General features: G+C 34.3%; 1 protein-coding gene across 1 annotated transcript; it reads right to left on the bottom strand.

Moving 5' to 3' along the window:
* Window positions 1-8,505: 8,505 nt before the first annotated feature.
* Smp_148640 (hypothetical protein) lies at window positions 8,506-10,146 on the bottom strand (the record flags this gene model as incomplete). Its single annotated transcript, XM_018794717.1, has 2 exons — window positions 8,506-8,646; window positions 10,099-10,146. 2 exons carry the CDS (start codon window positions 10,144-10,146, stop codon window positions 8,506-8,508), a joined length of 189 nt encoding a protein of 62 aa, XP_018649101.1.
* Window positions 10,147-21,979: the final 11,833 nt, after the last annotated feature.

The raw sequence follows: 21,979 nt of genomic DNA, 5'->3' as shown, positions 1-21,979 counted from the left end.
AAGACTGTTGTGAATTCAGGCCCGTCTAACTATAATGTGATATATTCGCTAACCGGAATACGACTTATTCAATCTTGAAAATGTGCTTAGCCAATGACGTTCCACCGGTGTGAGCAGCCCAGCGTCCTTATTGGTCCTTTGTTCTCCTAGCCTATCCCGTTGAATCCAGAACGCCAATAACAGCTCCCACTATGCGAATTATTTACCAACCAAACAGACCGCATCACATTACAAAGTAGGAAACAACATCTATACAAGGTTGTATATGAGCTTGGCAAGGAAACCCTGTAGAACACAACCTTGTTAGAAACACATGACAAGAATACACTCGAACTACTTGAATGTTGTCATTAGAGTTGATGGACCTCGATTCAGAAGAGTGATGGCGCTTTATGTGGAAATCGGAGGATTTTCGAATATCTCGGGTTCAGTCCACCTACTGAAAACTTGTGCAACAGTTAACATGTGGAGGAGAAGAGGTTAGCAGCCAACAACCCCCATACATATGTAGAGGTAGCGAGGGGCCAGACCGAATACACTGGCAAACAAGATAGTCAAGTAGAACATTAAACATAAGAAGAAGAAATGCTTGGAAAATCAAACATAGACAATGAAAAAAGCTTCAGAGTCGGGAAAAATGGAATAGCTATTTGCTACAACGAGGAAACAGGGAAATATTGCAAACCGGAGTGACCATTCAAGAAAAAATAAGGCAAGCTAATCACACGTACTGAAGAACAGTTGAACAGATGGGTAGAACACTTTGAAGAGCTCTTGAGTTGACATGCTCCAGTGAACTCGAGAAACGTCGAAGCTGCTATAATGACTAAAAGTATTGGAATTACTTTGTGAACTAAAAATCTCTGAAATGGCACAGTTCAAGTTAGGTCGGACTAGATGACAACTAAATGGGCGTTGAAAAGCAGCAGGACCTAACAGCCTACTGTACGATCCATTTTGAAGGTTTTATGTGTGAATATCCGTCCATACACACGTTTGCAGCTCCTTCTCGTTGGTTTCTTTTGCTGTATATTTGTCGGTCCTTTTAATGGGGTGTGAGATTGTAATATTTTATTTTATTATAGTTTTCTCATTTTTTATTTTGTCTTCATTGAGTTTCCATGCTTCTTCCTGAGTTGTGTTTATGTTGTTTTAGTTTATGCTTAATCTTGGCGACAGCCATATTGATTGGTCCTCCTTAGATTGTGTTGCTTGAGTTGACTGGGATTTTGCAATTTGATTATGAGTTGAAGCACTTTTCCGAAATCGGAAACACCTTGTGTTATTTGGCAACAAACTATTGTCCTTTGAACGGAATTTTATCTAATCTATCCATAAAGGATAGAATAACACTTGTCTTTTGGCGCGCTCGGTCGATTCTTGAGGGAAAAATTATTGGTTGACTAAGTGAGCGGTAATATTTGTTTAGAACCGTTAGTTTCCGAATCCTCTTGTTTTTATTTCAACTGGGCGATGAGTAGTGACTAAACTACCTAGACAGTTATTCTTCAGCCATACCTTAGTTTGGATCTTACACATACCATCTGAGGCGCTGAAGTCGGATATCGCAGTAACTGCAAAGATGCTCGGCATTCTTTTCGAAAAGATTTCGCAGGAGAAGTAAGCGCAAAGAGAACGAAAAGAACAACACCACACTAAGATATTGTATTTGCCGTAGAGTCGCTATTGACAATGATCACACTACAGGAAGATTACGTGCCAGATATCGTTTTGGTTCCCTCCGTAAGCCAAAAACCAGAAAGTTGCAATAAGATATATTTGTTAGCGATCTCGTGATATCGAAATAATACGGAGACGTGCCAAAGTTTACAAGCGGAAATGCCGAGCCTGCTCGAGTTCGTGCAAGGTCACAGGCAAAATATGCGTCTTTGGTACACTTAAGCAAACAATCACAGTAAAACAATCAGTGGTACAATTGCTTTTAATAATCATTTCCATTATACCAATCGCTTTCTCGTCATAAAAGTAGGTCACCACAATATAAAAGCAAAGAGATCTCAACAGAGACATCACACTACTATTGGTATAAGGAAAATTATTCAACAGTGTTGTTAAACTGAATGATAAATCGAGTAGATGCTTAAATTCGTGATCAGCAGACTGACTTTTCTATGGATCGATAGTATTCTGATGAAACTGCAACATCACGGATAATAAATTGAATGAATATACTAGTATAAATCAACCACACTCACAATGAGAAGGCTTTCAACAGCACAGATTGGAGGACCTTGTAGAACCTTCCTCGACACAATGGAGTCAGTAGCTAAAACGATTGTCTCCTTTATGTGGAATTTTTACGACTGTCTATACTGCAAAGGCATGCATGAAGTGAAGCTGATATATACATTAAAAGTGAAAACCAATGTAGTTGCTTACTCTTGCTGTTTATCTTCTGATGGTCGGTTGGAGCACGAAGACCTTCATGTCGCAGGGAAAGCATGCAATAAAACGGTCAGCTAGGATGCGACTAGACGATTTAGATTTCGCAGATGACCTGGCCCTTCTATTCCATACGCACCTATTCAGCATTATCGGTAGAAAAAAGATCCAATGTAGAAGGAAATACAAGGATTGGCAAAGCAAGGGAAGTGTTCTTACAGCTGAACTACATATGGGACTCAAAACAAATGTCAGCCAACATCAAGGTTAGAGCCTTCAATATCAACGTCAAGACAGTCCGGAGGTGAAACTTGGATAACTACCACAACCATTATTGAAAATGTACAAATATTTATGAACAATTATCTACAGAAGATACTCAATGTCTGTTGGCCAGATGTCATCAGCGACAACCCAATGTGTGAGAGAAAAATTTGGTTCCTGATGAAGAAAAAGACAGGGTGAATGGGACATTCATGAACAAAATCACTATGCGGCATCACAGGGTAGGTCTAAACTGGGAATTTTGGATGCAAGGGGAAAAGAGAAAGATCAAGGGACACATTCAGCCGGGAATTGGAGCCAGACATCAATAGAATGGATAGCAATTGGAAACGACAAAGCTTCTTTGTATAATATAACTTGACGAGTTCTGGTTGTCAGGATACCTAAAAACACAGTTTCGCTGTTGAGGCATTATGAATGACCAGAGTTGTCATGGAATTTTATTGTCGCAAAATAACGATAGACTAGTGAAATTTAGTAGTAGTGCTCTTAACGATATTAGTTGGATTACCTGTCACAAGGTACAGCCAAGTTCAATGACAGCAAAATTATGAATGATTGACCAACCGGACTTGAGTTAACTAAACAACGGATTTTTCATCAAGATCAAAATGCTTATTCCGGTGACAACAGCTGTATAGACTGCACTGAATTTGGATAAGGCAGTTTAAAGTGTGAACTCCGCCTGTAGCTCCTCTGGGGGTTGCTGCCGGTCCCAAGCCCGGGTAAAGGAGGAGGGTTGGGCATGGGGTTAGCGACCCCATCCCGTAGAAAATCAACTCGCTAAAAAAACGCTAACCAGAAAAAATCATTCAAACCATTCAAACTCTGCCCTGGGAGTAGAAGGAATAATTATGACGTCTCATGATGAAAGCCGAGTTCATTCGGAAGTCATGAGGCCGATGCACCTTCTTACAACCAGAGCAACAATTCTTATAGGTACATGGAATGTCCGGACAATGTGGGAGACCGGAAGAGTCTTCCAAATTGCTGCAGAAATGAGAAAATACAACATGGAGGTGCTTGGAATCAGTGAAACACATTGGACGCAGGTTGGACAACAACGACTGTCTTCAGGAGAACTTCTGTTATACTCCGGTCATGAAGAAGAAAATGCCCCACATACACAAGGAGTTGCGTTGATGCTGTCCATAAAAGCACAAAATGCACTTATTGGATGGGAAGCTCGTGGACCAAGGATCATCAAAGCCTCCTTCGAAACAAAGAGAGAGGGCATTACAATGAACGTCATCCAATGCTATGCGCCTACCAACGACTACGATGAAGACGCTAAAGACCAATTCTATGATAGGCTGCAGTCGATCTTCGAGAAGTGCCCAACCAAGGACCTGACCATTCTGATGGGAGATTTCAATGCCAAGGTTGGAATGGACAACACTGGATACGAAGACGTCATGGGACGACATGGACTTGGAGAAAGGAACGAAAATGGTGAGAGATTTGCAAACCTATGTGCCTTCAATAAACTGGTCATAGGTGGCACCACATTTCCACACAAAAACATACACAAAGCCACTTGGATTTCACCGGATCACACTACACAGAATCAAATCGACCATATCTGCATCAACAAAAAGTTCAGGAGGACGATGGAGGATGTGAGAACCAGAAGAGGAGCTGATATAGCATCCGATCATCATTTGCTGGTCGCCAAGATGAAACTAAAACTCAAGAAGCACTGGACAACGGCGCGGACAACATCACAAAAGTTTAATACGGCCTATCTTCGAGATGCTGACAAACTCAACAAATTCAACATAGCCCTCAGCAACAGGTTCCAGGCCTTTCATGATCTACTCAATGGAGAGGGAACTACCATGGAGAGCAACTGGAAAGGTATCAAGGAGGCAATCATTTCAACATGTCAGGAGGTTCTGGGCCAAAAGAAGCACCATCACAGGGAATGGATCACTGTTGGTACACTGGATAAAATTGAAGAAAGAAGGAACAAGAAGGCAGCAATCAATATCAGCCGAACAAGAGCGGAAAAAGCCAAGGCACAAGCCGAATACACAGAGGCAAACAAGCAAGTGAAGAGGAGCATCAGAACCGACAAACGTAAATATGTGGAAGATTTAGCGATGACAGCGGAAAAGGCTGCAAGAGAGGGAAACATGAGACAACTGTATGATACAACCAAGAAACTTGCTGAAAATTACCGTAAACCAGAAACACCAGTGAAAAGCAAGGAAGGCAAAGTAATCACCGACATTGAAGAACAACGAAACAGGTGGGTAGAACACTTCAAAGAACTCTTAAATCGACCAGCTCCACTGAACCCACCCAACATCGAAGCAGCACCCACAGACCTCCCAATCGATGTTGGCCCACCAACAATTGAAGAGATCAGCATGGCCATTAGACAAATCAAGATCGGCAAAGCAGCGGGACCAGACAACATCCCGGCAGAGGCACTGAAAGCAAATGTAGCAGCAACTGCCAAGATACTACACATCCTCTTCAGTAAGATTTGGAACGAAGAACAAGTACCAACAGACTGGAAAAAGGACTTCTGATCAAAGTACCAAAGAAAGGTGATCTTAGCAAGTGCGACAACTACAGGGGCATCACTCTCCTCTCAATACCAGGGAAAGTCTTCAACAGAGTATTGTTAAACAGGATGAAGAATTCCGTAGACGCCCAACTTCGAGATCAACAAACTGGATTTCGTAAGGATAGATCGTGCACAGATCAAATCGCAACTCTACGTATCATTGTGGAACAATCAATCGAATGGAATTCATCACTCTACATCAACTTCATCGACTACGAGAAGGCATTTGATAGCGTGGACAGGACAACACTATGGAGGCTTCTTCGACACTACGATGTGCCTGAGAAAATAGTCAATATCATACGGAACTCCTATGATGGACTAAACTGCCAAATCGTCCATGGAGGACAACTCACCGACTCGTTTGAAGTAAAGACTGGTGTAAGGCAAGGTTGCCTACTCTCACCGTTTCTCTTTCTCCTGGTAATAGACTGGATCATGAAGACGTCAACGACTGAAGGAAAGCACGGGATACAGTGGACAGGCAGGATGCAACTTGACGATTTAGACTTCGCGGATGATCTGGCTCTTCTATCACAAACGCAACAACAAATGCAGGAGAAAACGACCAGTGTAGCAGCAGCCTCAGCAGCAGTAGGTCTCAATATAAACAAAGGGAGAAGCAAGACTCTCCGATGCAACACAATATGCACCAATCAAATTACACTTGACGGAGAAGCTTTGGAAGATGTGGAAACCTTTACATATCTGGGCAGCATCATTGATGAACACGGTGGATCAGATGCAGATGTGAGGGCGAGGATCGGCAAAGCAAGAGCAGCATACTTACAACTGAAAAACATCTGGAGCTCAAAACAATTGTCAACCAACACCAAGGTTAGAATTTTCAATACAAATGTCAAGTCAGTTCTATTGTATGGGGCGGAGACGTGGAGAACTACGAAAGCCATTATCCAGAAGATACAAGTGTTTATTAACAGTTGTCTACGCAAGATACTTCGGATCCGATGGCCAGACACTATCAGCAACAAGTTACTGTGGGAGACAACAAACCAGATTCCAGCGGAGGAAGAAATCAGGAGGAGGCGCTGGAAGTGGATAGGGCACACTTTGAGGAAACCACCCGATTGCGTCACAAGACAAGCCCTCACATGGAATCCTGAAGGTCGAAGGAGAAGAGGAAGACCAAAGAACACATTACGCCGAGAAATAGAGACAGACATGAGAAGAATGAACAAAGACTGGATACAACTAGAAAAGAAGGCCCAGGACAGAGTGGGTTGGAGAATGCTGGTCGGCGGCCTATGCTCCATTGAGAGTAACAGGCGAAAGTAAGTAAGTAAGTAAATTTAAAGTGTGCGAAGGATTGGTTGAATAACATAAAACATATCCAGCTTATTTTAATTGGCTCAGTAATCTGATGGTACCTGGTTAGGAATCAGTGCAGTTTGTAGTCTTGTATTTAATATAGTGGGACTATAATTCATGTACGTCCTTGAGCTATCTTGAGATTGCCCACCTACTTACTATGGTGAAATGAGGCTTATAAATTGTGATCATGATTTACAGTTGACGGTTAGGATTAGAAGTTAGATTTAGGGTTTTCATAACGAACTTACATCAGCTAAAGTGCCAAAACACTATTTAACCAAGTGGATGAATGAATTTCGCGCCAAAATCTAAAACATGTTATCTAATATCTGATTGGTTCGTCCATAGATCATAGTCTCGCCTTTTTGGGAATGAGTTATGTGTTAGTATTGTATCAGACCATTTACCAAGCTGTTCAGATACAAAGGGTCATTATCAAATAAATCAACAAGGATGACTAAACATGATTAATGATTTAGTATAATTAGGTTGAAAAGCCAAATTTTACTCACTTGTGTGGTGGCTGCCCAGCTACTCGTGATCAGTAAAAAGCGTTTATCATCACTACGGGTGAGCTAATGCAATATAAACTACTGAAGCTTTTATTTCATGGAGACTTACTAAGTCTATCACAGCGATTCCAACCTACACAAGTATCCATATGTAAACATTTTCACCATGAAAGTAATTTCATCTGCATATTTATGGTCCAGAAGTACCTCTAGGTAACAGGCTTCATCGTAACTATTTTCTACTTTCAAGACAGATTCAGTTTAATCATGATCATTAAAAACAATAAGAAATGACGGTTTCTAAGACTGATAAAGCCTGGAAATTTCCTCATATCAAACATCTGCATATCCATACGGTCGGCAGTTGTAAGTTCCTTTGTATCTCACTACCATACGATCGACAGAGCTTAAATAATTCATTACGTCTCTAGGATGTATCAACTTTAAGTTTAAACAAGCACGGAAGTCTACTCATGTTGAAAGTAGAAAACCTGAAGACTAGAAGACTGGGTGAAAAATTGCCAATTGCAATCATAGATCCACAAATGAGATATAGTACTTGAGGGATATCTCTCGGTACATGATATATGATAAAATAACTAAGTAAAGATGTATACCTTTGATAAATAGGTTTTCTAAATATTCGTAAGCTAATAGTACATAATTCACCATTATATTCATATTGAGAATCTTAATCTTTTTTTTAAAAGTGATAGGATAATTTGTGCCTTACAACTGTACACTACTCAACAATAACACGGAAGTACGTGCTTCTTTTTTTGTAAATTGATATGTCGCTTAATAGTCATGCTGGTAAATAAGACTACTGAATTTCGTACTAGCAGCATGAGAATCTCTAGTTTTACTTTGAATATATCAGATATTGAACACTTTTGAAGTTCTATATCAAGACAGAGCTTTTCCTAAAAATAAGCAAGGCTTTTACTGGAACTGGTCAGTACAGATCTCTGTAATAATGTAATATATTGACAACTTTTTAGTAGAAATTATTACAATTACGTTACTATCTAAATTCGCGAAAGAAAAATGAAAAGAAAAACACATTCGTTTTTGATGATTTATAATTGTATTGATTGAACATAAATAAAGAAATGGGAGAAATGCTTTTAAGAACTTTTGGTAATGATGATTACTGAAATTAAAAAGATGTTCGCTAAAATGATAATCAAAGTGAACAAATGAAATAAAAAATATGATGTAGGATTTTACAAGAACATAATACTATTATTGTTACAAAGACGAACTTCGATAATAATGATAGTTATAATATATTGTTGGTTTATGTTTATTCATTCAACGTCATAAGTAATGGTCACTATTTCAGTTTTATGAACTTAGATAGTCATTGAAAATATTAATTTTATTAATCTGTAGTTATCATTCTGATCTTTTTCTAAATTGTTCTTGTGTGATAAAATCTTGACGAAGATGACGACGTCTTACTTTCTTTCCAGGTGCATACAAACTATCAGATAATAAATTAGGATCGTTTGATTTCTTTATATCCTTTATTTGGATCTGTAAGTTTATAAAATCAAAGTATAAGGTATGTGGTAAGTATATTAAAGGAAAGAGCTTGAAATATATAAATTTCAATCAGTCGGAATCTGGTTAAAATAATCAGGGAACCTAGATTCCCTGTCAATTAAAAGATTCCACTGGGAAACTCAAAATTTGAATCTTCTAGTTACAACTCGAATATCTTAGACAAATTTATGTATATCAGTGTATAAAAATAACCGAATGTTTCGTCTTTTCGACTAGATGTGATAGATAGAAATCCTCTGTATTGGATCTTTGGTGGTTGACCCTAAACACATACTGTTTAATAAACTATCTCTTTCAATTTATCCAAATAGGAAAGTGGATATGTTGATTGGTGAACATGAGGCAATGATGTAGCTTTTGAGGTCAATATTTCTTTGTATAAAATCAAAACCTTGACCACAGTAACATGATTCCATACTACAAATAATCAAATTGTTTTTAAACTTCTTCAGAAAGGGTTTTGTGGAGATTTCAATATTTTTCATAATTGAAATCATGAGTCAATTGAAGCTAGACCACCATGGAAAACCTGGAAGAACTGGACGGCCGTTTCGTCCTATTATGGGGCTCCTCAGTAGTGAGCATCCACGATCCCGCACTCGCGAGATTCGAACCCAGGACCTACCAGTCTCACACCAGAGCACTTAACCGATAAAGTTAAATAAAGTATTTATAGTCTGTACTCATTGACTTTAGAAATTAGTGGTCCATTACTTTCTTTTTTTGTAGTTATCCTTTACATTCCTCATATTTAATGTAGAGCATGATTATTTTGCGTTATTTTTCAAATATTATTTATTTTAAACCTTTTGTTCAATAATATGAATGTATAATAATAATGAAGTAAACTGAATAGGTATGTAGTCTTTGAATGCTGAAAATTAATTTTAAACTCATAGTAAGTTGAAATTATGCCTACCTCACTGACAAACAACTACTTATCGACTTGGTATATAGTGGGATTTTTCAAAGCACAGCTGTCATTTGTTTGAATGGTCAAAGGCAACTGTTAAGAAGTTGTAGAAGAAGTTTTCACGTTAACTGGTCATCATTAACAGGAGATACGTAAAATTTTGCAAGGATTGATACTTCCAGTTGATTTAGAATCGCATATCATCTAGCTCCACAGTCACAGATGACGTCATTAATCTATTCGATTAGCAAAAGAATTCCTAAATAACTAACTTAGTGATAATTGACTGATCAATTAGCCTATCAACTACTGATAACAAATGAACTTAGTGTTTATCAAATCTTACAAATCATTGACCCTAGGTTAAGTGCCCAATACGTATTTTCATATCGCTGGTTATTTACTGTTTGGATTGCTCATTAGGAATACTTCTGGTTAGTGAACTAAGTTTGAATTTCGGAGATGAAATTATTTCATTCAGGGTTTTCTATAATTCTACTAATGCTTACTATCCAACACGAAATCTGAGCATTTACGTTCGCACCAACGGCATCCATTTGATAAGTGAGCTGATTTTAGTTGTTGAAATGCTATAAGCTATTTACTCTCTTATGGAATTACTGCCTTACTATGCATTTATTTCATACTTCATCATATCAAAAGGTTAGTTCAGTGTATAACTACTCAGCTTAGTTACTAAATAGCCCATCTGTTCGATAGGATCAGATCAAGATTGGGAAATACGGATAATGATCTTAACTACCTATGTGTTTTAAATAGTTACTAATAATTCTGAAAAATGTTGACTTACTCCAACTTTCTCTGCCTGTTGTGTAAAGGCAGACATACACTCAATCAAACAACTGTAACATTCATTCTATGAGTAAAAAAATAAAATCAAACAAGTAATTAGTGTAAAAAAAGACAATATTACTTATTATAATTTATTAATTTAGGGAAATTCATGTTAATGTAGTTGTGTGTGTCAATTAAATGTCAAGGACTATTTTGAGTACATAATTGGGATTCATTAATACATATTTCAGTAAAGAAGATTTACAGAAAATAATAAGAAGTACATACCCTTAACACAGTCATGGTGACCCCCTACCCTCCACTGGTACGCCAGATGAAAATTGTGAATGTTAGCACGAAACCTAAGCGGTTTACATTGAAATCAAACTTTTATTTATGTTTATGGTCAAAACTTCATGTATTATGATCTAGCAATCTAATTCATATCTATAAGCAAATATTCAAGATTTTCATTCTTTCAACAAAGTCATTGTATTTCACTTAGAACATTGAGCTTGAAGTGAAAGTATTGAAAATAGCAAACACTTTTTAAGTGATTACTTGATATTATATTGTGTGTAAAATAGAGATGAAACAAGATCATTTTCTTCAGAATACATAAAACGTTTCCAGTAAAAATTGGGAATTTTTGATGATTGACATCATATAGGAAGAGAGACTACCTGACAAAATATATGGCCCTTTGTTTTTGTAAAATGTTTTGTAATTAAGAAGCAAGAGAGTATATTCCAGCTTTTTTCACTAAGGCGTTCAGGAAATGTAAAGAGTACAGATAAGCAGCTAAACCATTAAAATCTGTCGTTTTCTTAAAGTCAAAGAAAGTTTAGGACAACTATTTACCGCCATAAATAATGATGATGTAAGAAGAATTGAATGGAGCATGAAAAATGTGAATCAGCAGTAAGAAACGTATAATACGTTTAGTTTATTTTTACAACGAATGTAAGAATGAAGCAAATAACATACACATATGATGAATGTTTTAGTTCTCGCTTAGTTATTCACCTGGATACATGCATTCAACATACGTATGAATTATCCTCCAAGATTACTCCACCAAAGTCCGAAAGTAAGGCAATATTTAGCCCTATCGTAGATGGGAAAAGTTTGACCTCATCAAACATTGTCGTTAGTCATTCGCTCGACTCACACGACACTGTTACAAGGAAAGCTAACAGTAAGATACCAGCAGTTAACAGGCAGAATCTGACATCACGGTCCAAAGCCGTGAACATGACTTATAAAAAAGTTAAACACGTTCCTATTTTAATTATTTGGAATCTAGAAGAGTCGAAAGACAATGACCCTACTAAAAGACAAGCACGCGATCTACAGTTAGCGGAAATTGTCCTCAGGAATGTACTGCCTGATGAGGTTTCAGGGGTACTTATCACTAAAATAATAAGACTTGGTAAATGGGTTCGAGGCGAGACCCAACAAAGAAGGATATTGAAGTTAGTACTCGGGAATTTCGAAGAAAGAAAGTAGTATTGAATAACTCACACAAAACTCGTGATTCAAATATTCGTATTCGACGACATCAGCCGCTTGAGGATCGAATCAAGTGGAAGAATACTCTTACGGAGTTAAGAACTGGAAAGTTAAATAGCGAAACGAACCTCATGATTAAGGGTTTTCGGGTAGTCAGGTCTTGGAAGCCAATGCTTCCGCAACCTGTATGGATAAAACGTAATATTCTCAAAACACCTTAAACGTGAGCTACACGAATGCCCATAGTCTTCAAATAAAAGGTCCGAGCTAAGTTTGGTGGTGTATGAATTAAGTTTCGATATAACTGTTGTCAAAGAAACTTGGCTCACCGTAGATATAAACTGTTCTACCATCATTGCAGGCTACATCTGTATTAGAAGTGAAACAGTTATAAGTCTCAAGGGAGGAGGTATAGTGTTATATGTTAGGAATAACTTTCGCATACAATCGATCATATCGGAGGCGCATATTAGTGGTACATGTGAGGTAGAATGTTGTACAATTAGGTCTAGAAACGGGTTAGTGACTATAGGAGGAATATGTCGTAGTCCGTGTTGTCTTTCTGACGACTTTCTAAGACACATCTGTTCTTGGAGTAAGGCAGAATGTCGTCTCATCATTGGAGACTTCAACGCACCGTAGATCAACAGGATAGAGCTCACAGCTTCAGATGGGAGTTTCGACATTGACCTATTATCAACAATTATTTAATGTGCACTTGTACAATGTATCGTAAAACCGACACATATTGACTTGGAACATGACCCATCATTGCTAGACCTTGTCCTCACACACAACTGTGAAGATGTTGTCGACATTTAGCACCTTCCTCCACTAGTGAATAGTGATCATGTTGTACTTTCCTATAAGTACCAAACATATGGTATACGATTTGTAACTACTCCACCCCGTCCCAACATCAGGAGAGCTAATATTCTGGCAGTCAGAGGTTGTGCTATTTCGATTGACTAGTCGGTCGATGTTGATGGATCGAACGAAGACAAATGGTCAACACGTTGGACACAGATAGACAGGAGATTTTAAAGCACTAGTTTCAGTGTTAATAAACCTTACTAGCAAAAAACTTATTTCCTGACATTAAGAAACCAGTCAACAGATTTGGTGATCATTACTTAAAACAACGATCCACTTTATTTTTAAAAATCTGGAAATTCCAAATGTGAAAAAATATCAAGACAATAAACAGAATACAACAACAATATTTTATTTTTGTAAACCAAATCAACAGCTTATTCGCGGTATGATTTAAGAAATTTTTACTATCTTATTTTCCACACATAAATATAATTTTGTTGGTGAAAGTAAATAATACCAAAGTTTTTTAGAAATGTGATAGGATGAAATGGGTAGTAGTAGTAGTTGGTAACATGAGGAGAGATCCGAATACCCCACTTCTATCTGAAATCTATGTTGACGATGTTATTCAGAAAAGTTATGAAAACTTCACGATTAAATCATCTAGTTCAGAGAAAGATACTCTACGAACATCATCCACTTGAGCTACAAGTTTTCTCTACTATCTCTGTCTAATAAGTATTAGTCTGAACATTGAAGTTGTTTCTGTAAATACTCACTTTATATATGTGGACAAGTGGTGGAATCATGTCTGTCTTCTGCTGGTAAAACACTTTCAAACTATTCATTCAGTACAAAGTTTATGACCATAAATATTTCCAACTATGAAATAGTTATTTATACAGAATACTGGAATAAAATTAAGGGGATAGTGAATGTGATTCACTCTAAGACTAGTAGTACACACGATGTAAATTGTTTTATACGTTAGTAAATATAACAAAAAAACATTTACATTCTGCGTATAACTACAAATTTACATGTACGTTAAAAGAAGAAATGACTACATTTTATTAGTTACATTTTAATTCATTTTCGTGAGAAAACATCAAATATCTTTTTTAATTATGCTGAAGTAATAAAAGAAAGGGAATTTCATTTTGTTTTCGGTTTCTTTGTCCACAAGTTTTTTTATTATTTTCAAGTGATATGTTGTGTAATTTTTTCCCAATGTAATTGATTGAATGATAATGGTACATTTATAAGCAGAGGTATTCGGATTGGAAATACATACATCATCAGTGAATGGTTAACATTGAAGTTGTAGAAAAATTCTATAAAGAACATTAGTTATATTACCCAATATAATCAATATATTGATTTCAAATATTATAAATATTACTTACTTCATTAGCCAGATAAACAAATAGACTATGATTACATTTAGTTGAACAGTCACGACGACATTCAATGAAAACTTTCAATTTCACTAAAGAAAACAGTGAGAAAAGTTGATGATAAGGTTCAATATGTGTATTAGGAATATTCAGGCGTAAATTCAGGGAAACTAGTACTTATGGTTAAAAAGATGATATTTGAAAAAAACATTGTTTCATATAATAGTAGTTTTGTTGACAAAGATTTATGATTCTGAAGTTAAAAGTCATTACTGATCAGATTTAACATAAGGGTATTATGTTAATTTATTTTTACAACCGGTTCTCCTGATTGAAACAGATGAATGAGATGGTAATTAATCTAAACAATAGCATTTATCCAGTTGTTTCATAGTCAGCTATTTTGATGTTATTTAAGATTTTTGTTAATCTATATTTTATTGGTATATAACACTAAGACATTTAGATTCTTATTTGTTTCTATATCAAGAAAACTTTTCCATCGGTGATACTGGTTTGTTTCGATCATATATATATATATATATATATATATATATATAGGCAATGGACTTGACTTTATGAAGCGTTTTATCTACTTCTTATTGAGAAGCCACATTATTTCATTTGTACAATATATGTTGCATCATTCCGAAAATCTGTGAGCTCTAAGAGTAGGTAATTTTTCTAAAGTTCTTTCAATAGTGAACTTTAAAAGACCTGTCAAATATTTTAAAGTTCGTTTTGGTGGGTCCTACAGTTTTTTTTATATTCTTAGTAGGATTTTTTGTTTGGGAAGTTAAACAAAGGTCAATATAAGTTTTATGATGTTTCATAACGTCGAAATTATTTGCAATTCGATAATATCACACAATCTGCATCTTGGTTTTATTCAAAGTAGGGAAATCAGATTTCAGTCCTGACAAATTCAAATAATAACATTCAAAGTTAACATAAGTAATTTATCTTAAAACTTTAACCACATGTTTTCTTCTAAAGGTACAACAATTCTTGAATATGAATAAGCTTTCATGATTTTTCATTGTTTGGTGAAAAATTGTTAGAAATCGATCATTTGAAATAATAGTACCATATTTAAAATAAATAGGAAAGTTTTGTCCGATAATTTTAGTTGATTTTGTGCAACTAGATCCAGTTCCCTGTCCATTTTTACTCATAAGTGTCTACTATTTGGAATCCATCCTTTCCTTACAATTTAACAGTTGGAGCATTGTCTTAATCTATCTACGAGGATGTTTGCATTACGATATCTGAACGAACATGGCTGATAAAATATTTATCTTAGTCTCAGAATTAGTAAGTACATGTGATTACTGCCACACACATAACCCAAAATCTTGTATTGTTATAGAGGATAATGAGATGGTGAAGAAGATTTGTTGCTCAGATAGTTGATTTCGGTGGAGTTTTGTTCTTTGGGCTGGTTGGTTTGGTCGTGAAACTCGCGTCATTCATCTGAGCGAAATCACTAGCACAAAGCATGTGCTGATAATAGTTCACTACATTCTTATATACTGTTGTCGTATTACAAAACACTGGGGAAATATAGGATTCTACAAATTAAAAGTCTACAGAACTATGTTTTATTTCCATGCCTTCTTATTTGAATAATGAAGAAATACCCAGTGTTACATTAGAACACTGTCTGAGTTAGATTATTAGTTTTTACAGCAAACAATCAGATAAAACTATGTATTTTAGATAAAGTATATATATATAGTTTAAATATTTAACAGATAAAACTATGTATTTTAGATAAAGTATATATATACATATATATATATATAGCAATTCTATGTCGTTTATTTCTTTACAGTACAATCTGTTACTAGTCATCTCAGTTCAACAGTATGAATGACTATAACTGACGAACATCATTAGCCGAAATTTGTGCTAATTAATATATTTATCCACTAGTTTTTTCTAATGTAGCAAAATTTTGAAATCCACAACACATAAAACATTATGTAACTACTAAGAAGCAACATTCTACATTTGATTATTACAATAGTAAACACTGAACGATAGATAAATTACAGTACACTGGTACACATTGAAAGTTTTGTTTTATTCGTAATTGTTCCATTTTTTTAGCATTGGCTAAAATTCCTAAAGAAGTACCGATTGTTAAAAGTTACAATTTTATTTATTGTTTACTATGATTTTAATAGGAAAGGAAAAATTTATTATTATTATCATTGGAATTTCATCAAAGTTTTGTTAATTACAGAGAAAGTTAGATTTACATAAATCGAAAAAGGAAGAAAAAATTATAAAACATTACATAAAATGACTTTGCAACGTTCAAGTTCGAATATACATCTTAATAAGCAGTTATCTTATGAATAAATTAATATATTTGTAATATCCCAACGAGTAGAAAAATTAGATTTTCTGACGTTTCGTGACTCAGTGTAAGCCACTACTTCAGAGAATAAATAACCAAATTCACATTTATCCCACTGCTCTCAATAGAAAGGAAGGCCTTACCATACATCCTACTTGGACTATCTATCCCAGTCACGTAGCCTGATATCATTTACAATTTCACACCATTATATTACAAATTAAACTCTATCCTTTGTCATTATAAAGGTCACACATTTTTCGTCATTAACAATGCATACATACACACAAAATTACATACATATCCCTTATGAATCACTTTAACCGAAATGAAATGACTTGACATTGATTTATTCAGACCTGTTTTTGATTGATCACCTAATATTCTTGGATTGTTCCGTTGTACTATTTAAACTTGGATTAATGTTAATTTGGTTATTTATACTATGAAGAAGTGGCTTACACTAAGTCACGAAACGTCAGAAAATTTAATTTTTCTGCTCATTGGGATATTACAAATATATTAATTTATTTATAACAAACTACCCAATGCTCAATTTATTCAAAATTATCAAATCAAAACTTGGTAATGATACCTAAAAAGTTATCTTATGGTTTAACGTTTCATAATGTTTAATGCTCAGTACATTGTCACTAGAGCAAACTGGCTATTTTTCAGTATTTACTATTAGAAACTTATTTGGTGCCATTCAATAATACGACGAACACTACTGAACGCTTTTGTTTATGAGAGGCCGTAACATGTCTAACCAGGATCAGAAGATTGGAAAACGAAAGCTGATTAATACTCTTAGTTACCTAGCCTTCAACAGATCTGGGATTTGAATGATCATACTGCATAAAATATGTTTTGTTGTATTAGGTTTTAAGTTCTTATCGACGACTGTAACCGTAAAATGAAAATAGAATTAGAATATGGTTCAAGAGTTTCTGTCTTTTTTCTTCACCTTATATTAACATTCATGAGAAAAACATCCACTAAGTATATGACTACAAAACCTCGTATCTGAATTGATAAAAAATGTGAATTACTCAAGAAAATCAAATAGAAGACAACCAGAATAAGCGAACAAGTAAATAAAATTTATTAAGAGTGTTTATATGATAATAAAGGTCACTATAGAATCAATGGAATTACTAATGAGTTATTAAGAAGTCAGTATTATGGAAAGTTTAAAGTATAATCAAAATTTAAATTTCCTATGAAGAATTATATTTCTGGCAACCGACTGTTTTCAAATTGTTCTACATTTGAATTTTAAAGACACTGATTATTATACCAGAAACAAAACCATTGAAACCTTTTAAAGGTGAGGACTTCCTAGAAAACTAATGTAGGACTAAAGACGTTGAAAAGGTGCATGGTTAAACTATAATTTTAAGTGTTAACCTAATAACTAGTCTGTCTAAATCAAAATCATTCAAATTGTGCATCACACTTCTTTGTATAATATCCAGATGGATGTTGTTATAATGATTAGCCTACTCTCTAAAATATATATTGGAAAATGTATACAGCATTAGCGAAACACGTTTTTTTTAACTCATTTGGTTGAAACGTAATATATATAAATAAATGTGTACAAGATTCGACTATGGAAGTAGATTTAAACAACCACAAAGTAAAAAAATGCCGTCTAGGCTCGATTCTAAGAACATGTTTAGGTTCTTCCTACCTGGAAATAAAATATCAATCACATGTTTGTCTGATGTTATAACAGTAACTAAATCTATTTCACTCACTCAATAATGTATTGGTTAAAACTTGGCAATGGGAAATCATTCACTGTTCAGTAGTAGTATATAACCTGAGTTTCAAGTTTGAACTTAATAGGGAGTCCGTTTTCCTTGCAGCTTCATTTATCTTAATAGGTTAATCGTAATGGTCATTACACGAGGTTGATTCGAAGAGCCTTATTTAGAGGTTATTTGAATTTGATTTCTACAGCAAAATGATGTCATATATAGAACTATCAACTATTAGTGAAAACGCTTCAATAATCAACTACGAATTTCGAGGTCTCTGTCATCAATATTGAAAAATTACCTATTAACGAGATACCAAGGTATAAGTTGAACTAATTTCTAAGCTGTTATGCATTAGAAATGTCAACCAGTCGATTTTCAACGGTTAAATCTGAATTATTAATTAGCATCGAAAGATTATAGCAATCACAAGAACTTTCTTGGTTCATCTGACAGCTAATGACTGGCGTGAGCATTAAATGATTATAAATATACAAGGTTTCTAGTTATTCCCAACCTAATTTCGGTTTGTGTTGAAAACTTATTTCAAACTCAGTAATGTTCATCTTCATTGAATCAAATATTTGTAAAGTTGCAGCTGATTGATTGTTTAAATTTAATTTAAGTACTATTAGCTAGCCACTCTAAGCTATTACAAAACGTTTATTAATCTCTGTTTAACTTAGAATAAGTTAACTTTTCTCTTTGTCGTTGGTAGAAAAGGTGAACATCTAACATTATATCATCTAATTCAATGCAAATCAAACTAAACTATTCAGATTATGATATAAATATGAAAAGTCATTTATTGGTTTCGGTTACTTATTGTTTAGTTTTAGAATTACTGAACTAAAAGTAAGGCAAAAAACGGTATCAATTTCATATATACAATCTAACTGGACATAATTTTTCTTCTAAATAACTTTCATTTTAAATAAATTATTACCTCACTTCATAAATTAATTTGTAAACTTCTGACTGGAAAATAACTTTCCTTAGTGACTTTTGTGAAAAAAGCAACTCAATTTAATTAAGTAGTAATCGTATGACTATAAACAGTTATGTTTTTCATAGTTGAAAGCATTAGTCAATTGAAACTAGACCACCAAGGAAAACCTGGAAGCACTGCGCATCCACGACCCCGCCTCACGAGGTTCGAACCCAGGACCTACTGGTCTCGCGCCAGAGCACTTAACCGATAGATCATTGAGCCGGCTCGTGGATACGCACTGCTGAGGAGTCCCACAATAGGACGAAATGACCGTCTAGTGCTTCCAGGTTTTCCTAGGTGGTCTAGCTTCAATTGACTCATGCTTTCAACCATGAAAATAGTGAAATCTCCACAAAACCCCTTCTAGTTATGTTTTTATTGCAAATACTCTTTATAGACTTATGGTAACCAAACTGAAACTTAATTGTCAGGCTTTCTATCTATTACAATTTACCATTCAACGTAATAAGACGTGTATGAATATCCGTGTAATATATATATATATATATATCCAATTACACTAAAATTTGACAAATTTGCTTTGTGCAAAGACTGGTCATAGTAGAAATTAACTTTTGTTAATGTAAGTGCAATACAATTACTTGTTATCTATAGCTTTCCTCTTTACTAAATTCTTAACCGAATAACATCACTGTTTTAGTGACAGCATGACAATGAATAAATATAACACATAATCTACTAAACTGCTAATTGTTATTGTTACTGTTTTTTTAACTAACATATGAAAAATTTACACACCACTGAAACAAAAAACAGGAAAATTCTCACTAAATAAAGGAACTGAATTTTTAGGCTGCTAACCTTGAAATGAATAAGACGCTGTGAATAGTCTATAAATTGTCGACATGTAAAGATGTTTCAATGTAATATTACTATTACAATAACCTTATGTTAAAATACTTTAAAAATAGAGATTATGGTAAAGTGTTTCATCATTCATTTATGTTTAGTTATTTCACTTAGTTTAACCTTATCATTTACAAACTTTTTATTAATTGTGTTGATTGGGATCGATTGCTTGGATTGATATGAACAGAGTGATTAGTGAACTGACTTTATTGATATAAAAATACTCTCAGTGAATGAATATCGAAAGATGTGATGATGCAACTGTAAAATGGATAGTTTGATGTAATAAAATGATGACGTCGAGGTTGGTAGAGCTAAAATATATTGCAATTAGAATAAACATCACAAATAACATTAAACTGTCTTAGTTCATTATTACTATCTGCAATGAACTGGAGAACATGAAATGAAGCTTACTGTTAGGTTATAAATAAAATGAAATATATTGTTCCATAAAAAAGCGACAAAAAGTGAATAGCTCAAATCTTTTAACTAACTGATCCCGGTTAAATTATGCAATGTGGTACTAAACACCCAAGTTCTAAACTTTTTACTGAAGGAAGTTAAAAGCTTTCTCTGATAAATATTCTCTTATGAAACACTGCACATCCTTATTAAATTAAATCATTAAACAAGTGAAAACAACAGTCTATAAATTAAACAAAATATTTATTTCATTGCTTTCAATGATCGCATTCATACTCTTCTTTTTTCTTTCACCCTTTTAGATTGAATACAGATTTCTTTTCCTCCCTTTTTATCTTAAAATGAACGATAACATGTGTGGTATTTTATATAAACCGTATCTTTTTATCCGGTTCTTAATTTCCAAATGTTTTCAATTTCAACGGTTGTTTCTTTTAAAAGTATCAGTGCAGTTTGTTTTTTTGTGTTGTTTTATATATTTAAATACACATGTTATAGTGAACGAGAATACAGGTGGGGACAACCGAAAGTATTCGAACACGAATTACAGAGTATCATAGTAAAATCCGAGAACCATACAGTAAATTCTTCATTTGCAAAATGTCAGTCAATCATCTCAGGCTTCATGGTTCCTGTATTTCCATACAAATTTCTTTCTGTTCCCGTTCTTTCTTCCTCAATCTTCTAATGCAAGACGTTCTATTTCTGACTCGCGTTATATACTACTTATGTCGATATAAGTAGCACACACCACAATGTTTTTATGTTCATGTTCTGAATGAAATAATGACGTGAAAATATTGAGAAAATAGAATTCCTCAAGTAACTCGATGAAAGTGAAGAATGTCTTATATGAGTGCAAAGATTGATAAATATCTTCACTGAATAGTTCAGTGATGCTGTTTTAATTCATAGAGAAACATTACTAGAAAATGTATATCAGTAAATTTTTTGATATTTTTTTTCGAATACCATATAACTATTTTCATCTTCATCATTTTATTCTAGAATATTCATCAAAAAAAAATCAAAGTTTGTTCCCCTCAATTTTTAATTTCCCAGTTGTTCTTATCCTTTTTTAATTGTATAAAAAGAAGAATCTTAACTAACTATTAATATCTACTTGATTGTAAAAACTATCTTACACCTTTTTAGGTGAATATTTTTTTAAAAAAAATAAAAAAATTCAACTTGGGCGTTTATTTATAGATGTCTGTGGGATATTGAATTATTTATTGTTCGTTTCTTTTTTTGCTTTTCTCACTTATCAATGAAAATATGAGAAACATTTTTGTCTATGGGAAATTTTGTTTCTTTTAATTGCGATATAATTTCTCTTTAAAAAAATTTATGAATGACGAAATTTGACTGATCAGTGATTAGCTAATAAGTGAATTAGTTTATTTTGTTTAAACTAGATTATGTTATTTTAATTCATCGAAATGACCTTAA

This window comes from Schistosoma mansoni, chromosome 1, assembly GCF_000237925.1.
Source record: "Schistosoma mansoni strain Puerto Rico chromosome 1, complete genome".
Classification (NCBI taxonomy): domain Eukaryota; kingdom Metazoa; phylum Platyhelminthes; class Trematoda; order Strigeidida; family Schistosomatidae; genus Schistosoma; species Schistosoma mansoni.
This window is presented reverse-complemented; position numbering and strand designations above follow the sequence as displayed.